General features: G+C 48.4%; 1 protein-coding gene across 2 annotated transcripts in view; it reads left to right on the forward strand.

Annotated features, from left to right (window-relative positions):
* Positions 1–620: 620 nt before the first annotated feature.
* The window catches only part of LOC147615152 (protein BTR1-like), a 39363-nt gene continuing 26921 nt past the window's right edge, over positions 621–13062 (forward strand). The window contains exons 1-3 of one of the 2 annotated variants that reach the window (XM_086779157.1): positions 621–1166; positions 1591–1832; positions 2049–2143. In XM_086779157.1, coding sequence (XP_086635283.1) covers positions 1091–1166; positions 1591–1832; positions 2049–2143 — 413 coding nt within the window. In that variant the 5' untranslated portion in view covers positions 621–1090. The remainder of the gene's footprint in view (positions 1167–1590; positions 1833–2048; positions 2144–13062) is intronic. The other variant, XM_086779158.1, reaches the window with a different exon arrangement.

A 13062-nucleotide genomic window follows, 5' to 3' on the forward strand; every position in this document is an offset into this window, starting at 1 on the left:
AATGAAAGGAGAAGCATACCACTTGTTCCAAACACCTCTAAAGGTGATACTCATTCAATGTTGCTCGCACTCCATACTATGTCAACATGCCATGCTTTCATGACAATGACAATCATAATGATAATGATGGCAGATGGATGTGCTAGATGAAGTCACTTCGTGACCTTGCCTCCAGCACACCTTTGATTCAACCTACACCTACCTCGTATTCACACTACCACCTCCCTCATATCTAACCTTGTGTTGTCTCATGCGGACTAGTTTCTCCATCGCAATGGTTAGCTACCACCTCCCTCGCCCCCCTCATATCTAACCTTGTGTTGTCTCATGCGGACTAGTTTCTCCATCGCAATGGTTAGCTAGCTTTGAGACACCTCTCTCTCTCTCTATATCTCTCTATATACACACACACACACAATTTTTGTTGTCCTCTCTTTCCTTGACTCTAGTAAATTGTATAGATATAATGATTTAAAGTTCATTGGTTGACGTACAGTACAAGACTAGTCTATGCTCACACACACCCTAGAGGTTTTGGATCCGGCCCCCCTCTCTCTAGGTGACACGTGTGACTACCCTAAGCATGGTTCATGCGCCTCCGGCGACCATTACCGATTTCCCACACAATGTCTATCTTAAAAAGTTCTCTTGTTTAATGAAACTAACACCATGATTTTATTTGTTTCTGAGAAGAAGTACTGCACAAGGAAAAGGAAAAAAAACCCTAAACAACTCTGAACTTTCATTGTTTCCTGGCAGTTTCTCTTGTTCTGCATATACATGTGATCAAGTGCGAAAATGCGACTTATTAGCGATTGCCCACATTGATTTTCCGCGCCTGATTTTCAGAACATCAATGGATCTCGACATGTTATGCTAGAGAAAGCATTGGGTCCTTGCTGTTTTTTTTCGTCGATCAAGGGTAAAAAGCTTGGGTATTTTGGAGTGATGTCCGGTTTGGAAAACTGAAGGATGATGAGTTTGGAAATGCAGCATCGCCCACATCACGAAAGTAAGAAACAAGGTCAAGCGTATACAGATCCTGCCATCTGTTCTATCTCCTAAACATTCCCATTCATAAGATTCGGCTATGGAGTCTCCCAGCACACCTGACACCATCAGCTCTGCTTCTCCTGCTCGCGAAACGCCGTCCAACGCTGCCTTAGGTATGCGATCACTCTAATCAAATTGCTAATCTATCCCTTTGGTTCGATTAACTCGTGAAGCTCTACCGAAACATACTGTTAATCCAAGGTGGTAAAAACATTTATTTAAAAAGGAGGAATGATAATATTCGGAAAGTTTTCGAAATATATATGGTGCTCTTTAGCCATGTTAAGAGCACACATACGAGCATTTTCTTTATGATTCTCTTCAGCTATATGAAGAGCACATATGGCTAGAGTGGGCATCAGATCCTGGGTGAGAGAGTGAGGAAAGAAGGGGCTCTTATGTATGGGTATGTGCATAAGCTGAAATCTATGTTGGCAGTATAGATTCATATAAAAAGTAGTGTCATTGAGAAGCACTAACGCTTATGAGTTAGATGAATGTTAATAGTAACACTTATTACTGTGGGCAATTTTCCAGAGAATGAAAACAAGCCCATGTCCTATCTGCGGTTTCTTATTTCCAATGCAGCAGCAGGATGCGTGATTGGCAAGGGTGGCGCCACTATTAGTGATTTTCAGGCACAATCTGGTGCTAGGATTCAACTCTCTCGAAATCATGAATATTTTCCTGGAACAACTGATCGTGTCATCGTGTTGAGTGGTAGCACAGATGAAATTTTGGAAGCTTTCAACCTTATTCTATCCAAGATTTATAGTGAGGTATGGAGCTTGATAGGGGATTGACATGCCTGAATTGTGTTATTTACATTGTTAATACAAGTGGTCACCAGGCTTTGTTCCAAGCATGTTTCTGAAGCCTGTGAAACACTTGAGTCTCCTGTCATATGTGGGTCAAGTAACTTGATGCATTTTGACTTGCCTTGAGATACAACACCTTTGAAATGTTGGGGTTGTTTTGTATTTTGTGCTGAACAGGCTGAAGACCTCGAGCCAAAGGCCAATCAAGTCAAATTGGTTGTTCCTCACATTGTTTGTGGAGCCATCATAGGCAAGGGTGGTGCAACAATCAGGTATTTTAGTGAAAAAACAAACCTTATTGTTTGTCGCATTGTGCCGCCTCACTGCGTCCTTTACCCTGTTGACAGTTGAGATGCTGCTTTTGAATGGTCTTGAGATTGTGTGGAATGCCATGGATACGCTTTTCATTTAAGTTCAACCTTTGTTTATAAGATGAGTTGCTACATTCATGTTTGGGGTGTGTATGGGATGAATGAAGTCCAAATAGAAGTAGCTCGAAGAAATGGCCCTTGTTCTATGTTTGAAGAAGGGCTTCCCTCCGCTGTCTGTCAGACACCAAGTCTTTTTGGATTTGGCCCCAGAAGAAGCCTCAGCTTGAATATAATTAGTCCATATAACACTGACAGTCTCTGTGGGAGGGGTTGCAATAAATCAAGGGTCTCACCTCATCAGAGCCACCAAACATGCCAAGCTACTCTTCTAGCCCCAGGGACTCTTAGTGGGGGCTAATTATAGCAGTTTGTTCCAGTTTCATTGCAAGGCCTCGACCATTGTCTTTAACCATACCACATGCCTGGCCCATGCAACTGTTTGGCATATGCTGAAGCTGGTGCCTCAACAGCTTGCAAGCAATCAAACGAGCTATCTTGTGCCACCAGGAGAATTGTATCTGCAAAGGCGGGTGTGGGGGGGGGGTGTGGGGAGGGAGGGGAGGTGTTGCGGGGAAAGGGTGAGAGTATCCAAGGCCTCTATAGCTTGTGCAACTCTGCTGCCCACTTCTCCTGACAATGAAAGTTATGAACTGCTGGCCTAACCTTAACCTTAAGAAGGAAACAATGCATTACATTAGAGGCCAACAGCATCTGGCTTCTCCATGACAAGTTGACCTGTGATGAGGGTGTTATGCCCAAGGTTCTGGGAAGGTTAGGATATACCCCATGATGGGGTAAATGCATCCAAAAGCATAGGCTAAGGCTAAGAAATTTTAGGGTTAAGCTTAATAAAGCAAACTCAGCTAGTCTATATTATAAGTTAGACATAGGGTTCAGTTATGCGTGACGATTGTCTCAGTTTCGATGGATCAATCCCTCTCTATGTGACCTTGCTGTTGACAGAAACGACACTGATTTAGTTTCTCGACAATCTCCATCCTCTCTCTAATAAGGTGCAAACCATCCGGCCTCTGAAGCATGATGTGGTCATCCGAAATGGATGGATCAGGGGCAAGGATAAGGACTGTAGGCACCCCATCAACTATGACCGCTGTTGAGGTCGACGAGGGAAGTACAAAGTTCGAGGAGAGCAAGGATCTCTAACACCTGGCCAAAAACAACTCCTTACAATAGGCCCTTTGGAGGATCTGAGTGAGAGAGGGATAAGTTGCTGGTCCTCTACCATTGGATCAAAGTCTGGATGCTATTTGAAGAAGAAAGTTTGTTGCATGCATGTGCCTAGGATGTGGCTTCTGGGGAGTCGAAATCTATTTGGAAGAAGCCTCGACCAAGCATGTGGGTGTCTTGGAAGTGCTCATTCAGCTTTGTGGGAAGAGCTCCCAGCAGCCAGTCCCACACTTGAGAGCGGGTAGGGTGAGAACCATAAATCTGACCAATGAGGATTTTCTTAACCTCATTCTCAATGACTTTATAGGGCATCTTGGGAAAAATTAATTGTTAGCTCGGCTGATGGGGGTGATGAAGGATTGGCGTAGACCATAATGCCAATCAATACGGAAGGCCGACTTGAACGAAAAACATTTTTTCATACGATGAAGACGGAGAGAGAATGATGGGTGGAGGAGCAAGGGCGAAAGGCTAAGGGAAGTGTGAAGTCCTCGCTAGACCATGCCCAAGGATTATTTGACATAGAACCACTGTGGACAGGATAGAGGACATACCTGAGAAACCCTAGCAAGGTTTCCATAGATCTGACGTCAAACTCATCACGTGACCGCGATACATTGTGGCTAGCGACTCATCCAACCATAGGTTCAATACCTCAAACCACTCTCGAGCCTGAGGTCAGATTGCTGCGAGCTTGCCAATCTCACCGATCACTCCAACTTGGCATCCCATACCACCATGCCAAATCACCCCTGCTGACAGCTTCATGGCCGAGAGATCCTGCAGGATTCTTGGTAACCCTAGGCTACCGCGTGGCTACTTGATTTGTTGTGTCTAATAAGTGACCCCAAGTCACTTATATAGTAATAACCTTGCTATAAGTGGCGTGCTTTTATGTCACGTGCATCCCGCACTTGGATGCCACGTAGACATATCTGAACAAGAAGGTGCAGGATCTGGAGTGGAAATTGGTCCCATGTGAGCCTAGTCAGCCAGGGTTCCACTCTACGCGTCCGAGGTCAGGTGTGCATTGTCCTGCACATGAAGCAGTGCCAGTCCATACTGTGAGTCTCCCTTTGGAATGATGTCAGATAATCTTGGTATCTGGTTTGCGACCGGGTGCCAAACGTCTGTAGATGCATTTAGGTTGCATATAGAAGAGGGGGCAGCCCTTTTGACTCCCCCAGAAAAGGAGGTAAAACTCCTTGCATATTACAAGGGGAGGTCTTTGAGGCCACGTAGACATATCTGAACAAGAAGGTGCAGGACCTGGAATGGAAACTGGTCCCATGTGAGCCTAGTTTGAGACGAGTCAGCCAGGGTTCCACTCTACGCGTCCGAGGTCAGGTGTGCATTGTCCTGCACATGAAGCAGTTCCAGTCCGTACTGTGAGTCTCCCTGTGGAATGATGTCAAATGATTTGAGTATCTGGTTTGCGACCAAGTGCCAGACGTTTGTTGATGCATTTAGGTTGCATATAGAAGAGGGGGCAGCCCTTTTGGCTCCCCTAGAAAAGGAGGTAAAACTCCTTGGATGTTACATGATGGTGAGGTCTTTGAGGCCACCCTAGAGAGGGCCAGGAGGCCCAAGGAAGGGCCAATGGGCTGTCAGCCAACCCCAAAGTGGCCTGGACAGCAAGGCGGTGAGGCCTAGTGGCCTGGGCTGCCTGTTGGCCAGCCAGTCGGCCAGGTCATGGGGGCTGCCTGCAGTAGACAGGGCAGTCCACAAGGCAGCCAGGGTCTAGCAAACAGCCAAAGCAAGGGGGCCAGCCTCTATGGTGTGAAACGAATTATTAAAAAGCATAAAATTCTGGAAAACAAGTCGTGGAGAAAAACAGAGCTGGCCGACTTGAAGCATGAAGGGGTATATAAAGCCCAGCCATAATTCATGTTTAGCATCTCATTATTCACGACGGGTTGTTGCATTCCAAGGGCCAGGACAGCCAAGGGGAAAGCTCCAACCAAGGTGAAAGTGCATGTCAAGATTCCGTCTTTATTTTCTGATTTACATCATTCTAATAAAGCAAATAAACCATTCGTGGTGGGGGCCCTACTACAGAGGGTATTTGGGACCCAATACTGTGTCCTCTTCTCCCCCCCCCTCTTCCCCTCCCTCTCTCTCTCTCATATGTAGAGAAGGAGGGACTGTGAGCACCAGGGCAGGCTGGATTCCGACGAGCTTTCTCCACTATTGACCATATATTCACTCTGAGATGTCTGATTGACCAGGCTAGGGCGCGGGAGAAGAGATTTTATTGCTGCTTTGTGGATTTCTGCAAAGCATTTGACATGGTGCCACGAGAGACTCTTCCAGCGCCTACAGTCATTGGGGATCCCATCAGAGATGGTTTGGGGCATCTATGCTTTATATGAGCATGTCTTCGGGCGCATACGATGCCCCGGGGGGCTATCTGATGTTATTGCTAGCACCATAGTTGTGAAGCAAGGATGCCCACTCTCTCCTACACTATTTGGGCTATACATTGATGAGGTGGCTGACTTCATTGGTCACGGTGGTGGAGACGGGGTAGACATCTCAGGTACCATAGTCCACATTATGCTATATGCAGATGATATTATTCTGGTCTCTGAGTCGTCGATGGGACTACAACACCGTCTCCATGCACTCGATGACTTCTGCACACAGAGGGGGCTTACAGTGAACCTTGGGAAAACAAAGGCCATGATTTTCCACACCTCAGGGCCAGTTCGACGACAGGCCATCATCACACTAGCAGGAGGACAAGTAGAGGTGGTAGACTCATATGTGTACCTGGGGATTACATTTACGACTCCGCCAAGAAGATTTACTATGGCACAAGCAGCTAGGGATACTCACACGAGGGTATGCAGCTCTGGCCATGCTAGAGACAGTGTCACCAGGCACACTTCCAGGAGCCCCGCACGAAGGGGTGGTTGTTTGACACACTAGTCACCCCTGCTTTGATGTATGCTGCAGCAGTATGGCTTCCTGGGCTCGCCACCTCCACATGGTCTCAGATAGAGAGGCCTCAAATTCTCATGCTCTCACACAGATGATCCGCAGCAAACTCTTCGTCCCACATGACATTGCTCGGATGGAGTTTGCTGCACCTCCTATGCTAGTAGAGGCCCTCTTCCAGATGATCTGCTTCATATAGAGGATCAGAGATATGCCATCAGATCGACTCTCACATAGAGCTTTTGAGGCGTCCAGGCACGTCGCAGAGAGTGGAGATAGGAGATCATGGTATTCACAGATGATACAGTGGCTCACTCAGCATGGTCTTGACATAGATCACCTGCCACCTTTCCAGTATGATATACATGCACCACACATCCAGCTCTCTCACAGTGAGAGGAACAAAGGCCTTCGGCAGGATTTATGGCAGCGATACACTCAAGAGACTTGGATTACACCCAGTCAACCTCTACCGTCGAAGATGCTATACTACAGAGATTAGTTTATGCGTATCTCAGCGGATGGATTCATACAGAGACTTGGATACATGGATGTGTACATGCCTCAGTGCCCGAGTGGTGATTGCCCAGCTCAGAGTGTCATCACACTAGCTTGAGATTGAGGCAAGTAGGGTAGCATGGATCCCCAGAGCAGAGAGGATATGCAGACTATGCCAGGAGGAGGTTGAGAGTGAGGAACATTATGTATGCAGATGCAGAGCATTTAGTGTCATTAGAGAGAGATACACCACCATCTTCAGTGGACATCCCTCACTCCGCCAGATCATGGAGTCCGCAGACGAGCGCAGATTTGGCCAGTTCTTGCTAGAGACACAGCGCCACAGAGAGACACTGCTACGGACTCATACCACAGGGAGAGGTGGGCGACACCTCCAGCTCACTGATTTCTTCCAGAGATCTATCCTAGTGCCTACCCTGACATAGGAGGGGGTTACACTTCAACGCGCTGCGGACCTCCGAGCCAGACGGAGACCGAGAGCACCGGGCTACTAGACTCCCAGACTACATTAGAGGGAGATCACAGAGATATGGGCTCGACATCAGCACCATATCCAGGAGCGGCTAGCTCACTTACACTCACACCCGGAGATCATGCTCCGAGGTATTTTGCCTTGCCATCGCCTATGTATCACATATTACACCCCCATTATGGTATTGGTTGGAGCTAGACAGATCTGCATTGCATTCTTGTATACCCTACGCATATAGGTTGCATAGTGAGCCTCTAGCAGTAGTGCTCCATCCATCACACCCCCCCACTAGCTCAATACTTTCATAGTTTATTTCATGTTCATTTTGTCCTTTTTTTTTTGGACATCCAGAAGACATTGACAGTTGTACATTGATTTGTCTCATAGGTCAAGTTCGGCCTCTAGTAGACGTTAATATAGCTCTCTCTCTCTCTCTCTCTCTCTCTCTCTCTCTCTCTCTCTCTCTCTCTCTCTACGCTCTCCCCTCCCGCTGCCTGCCTGCGCTCTACGCTCTCTCTCTCTCTCTCTCTCTCCTGTGCGCCTCTCTCTCTTCGCCCGCCCCTGTTCGCCTCTCTCTCTCTCCGCTGCCCCCTTCGCTCTACGCTCTCCCCTCCCGCTGCCTGCCTGCGCTCTACGCTCTCTCTCTCTCTCTCTCCTGTGCGCCTCTCTCTCTCTCTCTCTCCGCCCTGCGCCCACCCCCTTCGCTCTACGCTCTCCCCTCCCGCTGCCTGCCTGCGCCTCCCCTCTCTCTCTCTCTCTCTCTCTCTCTCTCTCTCTCTCTCGCCGCCGCCACCCAGCTCGCTTCCGCCTCCTGCCCTGCTCGCCGCCCCCGCCCGCTGCCCTGTTCGCTGTACGCCGCACAGGTCTACTGGCAATGGCCAGTCTGTCTACCCGTTAGGCTGAGGCTGTGCGCCCCCCTTTCCCCACCCACCCTTGCTCAGGCCCCCAAGGCAGCAGCATAACTTTCTCTCTCTCACTTCTTCCATGGCTGGAAGGAGAAAGCAAACTTTCTCCAAATGGTATTCAATGAGGGTAAGCGGTGGAAAGAGGAGAAGGAGGACCTCATAGCGGAAGTCAAAGACCTTCACGGGGAAGTCAACACGTTCAAAGGCGTAATTTCAGCTCTTCAGAGCGAGCTTGCAGAGGCCAAGGCAAATGGTGGACTTGAAGAAGGTGAAATTCAGCCATCCATGATAGAAGAGCTCAAGGTTATCAAGGAACAAGTACGGGCAATTAAGGAAGAAGAGAAGCAAAACGAGGCAAAGACTTCCTCATGGGTGGAAGTCATCACCAAGACGCAAAAGAAGATGGATGAAGCGGAGAAGTGGATAGAGGTCGCCAAGAAGGGTAAAGGTAAGGAGATAACAACCCCTACACCTACAATCATTAACATGATTTTGGAAGAGGAACAACGAAGACGTACACGTGCTTTGCATGTGAGGATTACCGGCCTTAAAGACGGGGATAAAGTTGGAGAGGAGGTGAAAGAGCTTATGGTGTTGATGGGGATTGACAGTCCGACACACGCAAAAGCCTGGAGAGTGGGCAAAAAAAGCGGAGGCAACGGGGAAACATCAAAGGAAAGAGCTCTCATACTTCGCTTCCCTTCTATTGAGGCGAAGAAGGAGTTCTTGAAGAGACGACCCACTTTAAAGAATACAGGCATTTTTCTTGGTGATGATCTTACTCTTTCACAGCTTGCACATATGAAGGAAGTCATGCCAGAGATTAGAGCAGCAAGAGAAAAGGGTAAGATAGCATTTTATAGAGAAGGGAGGGTGGTCATCGTGGAGCGACGCTCTACATGACGGTGCGAGACCTATGGGACCAAATTAAAGCTGGCAGCCTGGAACTGCAATGGATCTCTCAGACTTGATGTAGGTGCCTTTGAGGACAGCTTTAGAGATAGAGATATAGTCTTCTACTCGGAGACTCACCAGGCCCCTGGTCAGATGATGCCACAGGTGACAGGATACAGATGGGAGACAGCTTGCAGAGTAGGGACGAGATCGGTACACAGTAGTAGAGGATCAGGAGGGGTGGCAGTTCTTTTCAGGGAGGAGCTGCAACCGCTTCTACACATAGTTCGGAGAGATGATCAGGCCAGATATATGTGGGTGAGACTGAGGGCCGACACAGGCAGATTCCTGTATATTGCCATATGCTATTTTGCTCCTAGTACATCGACATATGCAGCACCTAGAGGGCAGTCTCCTTTCTCTGTGCTAGATGATGACATATGGGAGTTCTCTAGGGATGGAGACATCATCCTGTTAGGGGACTTTAATGCCCGGACGGGCAACCGCCAGACAGCCTTTTATGATACCTCGGAGGAGATGCTGAGAGAGCTGGACACTCTGGATATGGGATTAGACAGACGCTCACAGGATGTGGAGTGCACAGAGTATGGGAGATATTTGGTAGATATGGGGACTGCACATGGGTTGGCCATACTTAATGGCTTGCAGAGGTTTCCGTCAGCAGCTGGATTTACTTGCTTTCCACATAGACATGGTGCTAGCACAGTGGATTATGTTATGGCTATGCCCAGCCTTGTTTCATGCATTGAGGACTTCACAGTTGGATCTCGGCCCATTGGGGTAGTAGTGGATCATGCATTGTTGACATTGACCATCTCTTTTCACTTTACCACAGCTCAGAGGACACGAGGGGCAGATCACACTCGATATACTTTTACCTCAGAGACTGATGCTGTCTACACAGATGGGATTTATAGACGTCTGTACACAGAGGAGCCAGGGAGACCTTTGGAGGAGTTGACCCATATACTGACAGAGACTTTACATGATGCAGCGAGAGAGGCATATCCACATACTCAGCCTGGACAGAGACAGCGTTCTAGATGTATGCCCCAGAACAGTTGGTATGATGAGGAGTGCAGAGAGACCAGAGCCCGACTGCAGCGGGAGGTTGCTTTGGGAGTCACTACTCACCGACAGTCACGTATTGCCTTCCGACGCCTTGTGCGAAGGAAGAAGCGGGCCTTCCTTGCTCAGCTAGAGCAGGAATTATACCAGCTGTTCTTGAGCCAGGATTCGAGGGAGGCTTGGCGTCTGTTTCATGAGTCCTCCCCTGCTTTGGCCATCACTTCTACAGAGGTCTGGGGTAGTTATGCAGCATCTCTATATACAGTTCCTGGACAGACACCTTTTCCTGACCCGCCAGCACCATGCCCACAGACATGTACTTTCTTTACCGCAGAGATGGTAAGGAAGGCCATTGATAGGATGAAGACTGGGAGAGCATATGATCACGATGGATTGGTTGCTGAGCACTTTATTCATGCGAGAGACATGCTGGCAGAGCTTCTAGCAGTGATGTTCAATCGTGCTATGTGCGAAGGCTTACCCGAGACTTGGAGTAGGTCCACCATCGTGCCTATCTTCAAGTCAGGGGACCCTATGGAGCCAGGTAATTATCGCACTATTATGATTGGTCACACACTAGCACGATTGTATGCATCCATTCTTGAGCAGCAGTTGAGTAGATGGGCAGAGAGAGTTGGCATTCGAGCAGAGGGACAGGCAGGGTTCAGGAGAGGTTTCTCTACTCTTGACCACATCTTGACTCTGCGGGCCATTATTGAGGAGGGCAGGTCGCATGGGCGACGGATTTATTGTAGCTTTGTGGACTTCCGCAAAGCATTTGATACAGTGCCCAGAGCCAGATTGATGAGGCGATTACAGGAGATGGGGGTACCCACAGAGCTCATATGGGGGATTATGGCGTTATACAGATCAGTTGCAGGACAGGTACGCACCCCAGAGGGGGTCTCTACTTTGGTTCACTCCACTATAGGAGTGAAGCAAGGTTGCCCGTTATCTCCTTCACTGTTTGGTATGTATGTGGATGAGGCTTCTGACTACATTGAGAGATTGGGGGACAGAGGAGCCCAGCTAGCAGGTACATGGATCCCACTATTGTTATATGCTGATGATATTGTGTTGATCTCTGACTCTCCTGAGGGTATGCAGCGTCATCTGGATGCTTTACATGAGTTTGCACATGATAGTGGATTGTCTGTCAACCTTGGCAAAACCAAGGTTATGGTGTTTAACACCACGCCACAGTGGGTTAGGCGATCAGCTTCCACATTTACATATGGGCAGGAGATTGTGGAGTATACAGATGCATATACATATCTTGGGGTAGTATTCAGTGGGCCAGTGTTTTCGATGAGGAGAGTAGCAGAGACTAGATTGACTAGAGCACATGCAGCCCTGGGTGGTTTGGAGAGGATGTGTTCGCAGGTTCAGTTTCAGGAACCTCGAACGAAACTCTGGCTTTTTGACACTCTAGTGACATCAGCTATGCTTTATGGAGTGCAGATATGGGGACCTTCAGTGGGCCATCACAGCGCAGGCGGGTGGAGAGGTATGGAGAGGCCTTTGGTATCTATGATTGCTAGGCTTATTAGAGCCAAGGCTGTGGTACCTCATGAGATTATTCGAGCAGAGCTGGCGGCTGCCCCTTTGGTGATTGAGGCTCTTACGAGATCAGTCTCCTACATACATGGCTTGTGGGATCTCCCCCGAGACAGATATGCACGCCTCGCCCTGGAGTCCTCCCGACAGTTGGCGTTACAGGGAGACATGGCTTGTTGGTATGGACAGATGACATCTTGGTTCCAGGCACATGGTTTTAGCATGGACAGATTGCCTCCCTTCCAGTATTCTCTGGAGGCACCCTCTCTCACTCTTACACGGACAAAGATTACCAGACTCATCCGTCAGGATTTAGTTCAGCTGGACATTAGGAGGACATGGATACAGCCGACTGAGGAGCTGGGCACGAAGATGGCTTTCTACAGAGAGCATTTTCTTCAGCTCACAGCAGATGGTTTTGTGATCAGACCCAGTTACATGGATGTACACTTGTCTCATGCAGTACGATGTGCTATTGGTCAGATTCGTACATCCTCACACCAGCTTGAGATTGAGATTGGCCGATATAGAGGTATACCAGCTGAGGCCAGGATATGCCGAGTATGCCATGGGGAGCCAGAGACAGAGCTGCATTATATATGCCATTGTATTGCATACTATGAGATACGTGGTCGTTTCCACTGTTTATTCAGAGAGGGTTTTGGACCACTTTCCAGAGTCATGGGTTACCAGGACCAGAGGTGTTTGGGATTGTTCTTGCTTGAGCTGCGGAGACATAGAGATAGCCTACTTAGGCGCACAGAGAGCCAGACTCAGAGGCACATTACAGACTTCTTTAGTCCCGCCATCACTGCGCCAGATGGACCACAGCAGCAGCAGGACATGGATACCGCCCACACCAGGGGTACACTGATTGATCGTGCGATTGAGCTTGGGTGGTCCAGACGCCCACGACTACGGAGGAGGGCATCCCAGCATAGACGGAGGTTGCAGCGGCAGATTCGGATTATTCTTGCGAGGCATGCGAGACACCCAGTCAGGGTGCTGACCACAGAGGATATTGAGGAGATCCGCCAGTGTCCGATGCGGCACATATTATGAGATGGAGGTACCTCCATAGTGTACCTTCCAGTTCCAGTTTCATTTTCTAGGTGCCAGCAGTATCATCTTTATTTTTCATTTTCTGGGGTTTTTTATCCAGACATTGTATCAGATCCATCATGATGTAACTTTTGGTCTCATAGGTCATTATGGCCTTTTGAAGACGTTAATATAACATTTCATTTCATTTCATT

Source organism: Cibotium barometz, chromosome 40, assembly GCF_041138505.1.
Source record: "Cibotium barometz isolate CiBa-2024 chromosome 40, ASM4113850v1, whole genome shotgun sequence".
NCBI lineage: Eukaryota > Viridiplantae > Streptophyta > Polypodiopsida > Cyatheales > Cibotiaceae > Cibotium > Cibotium barometz.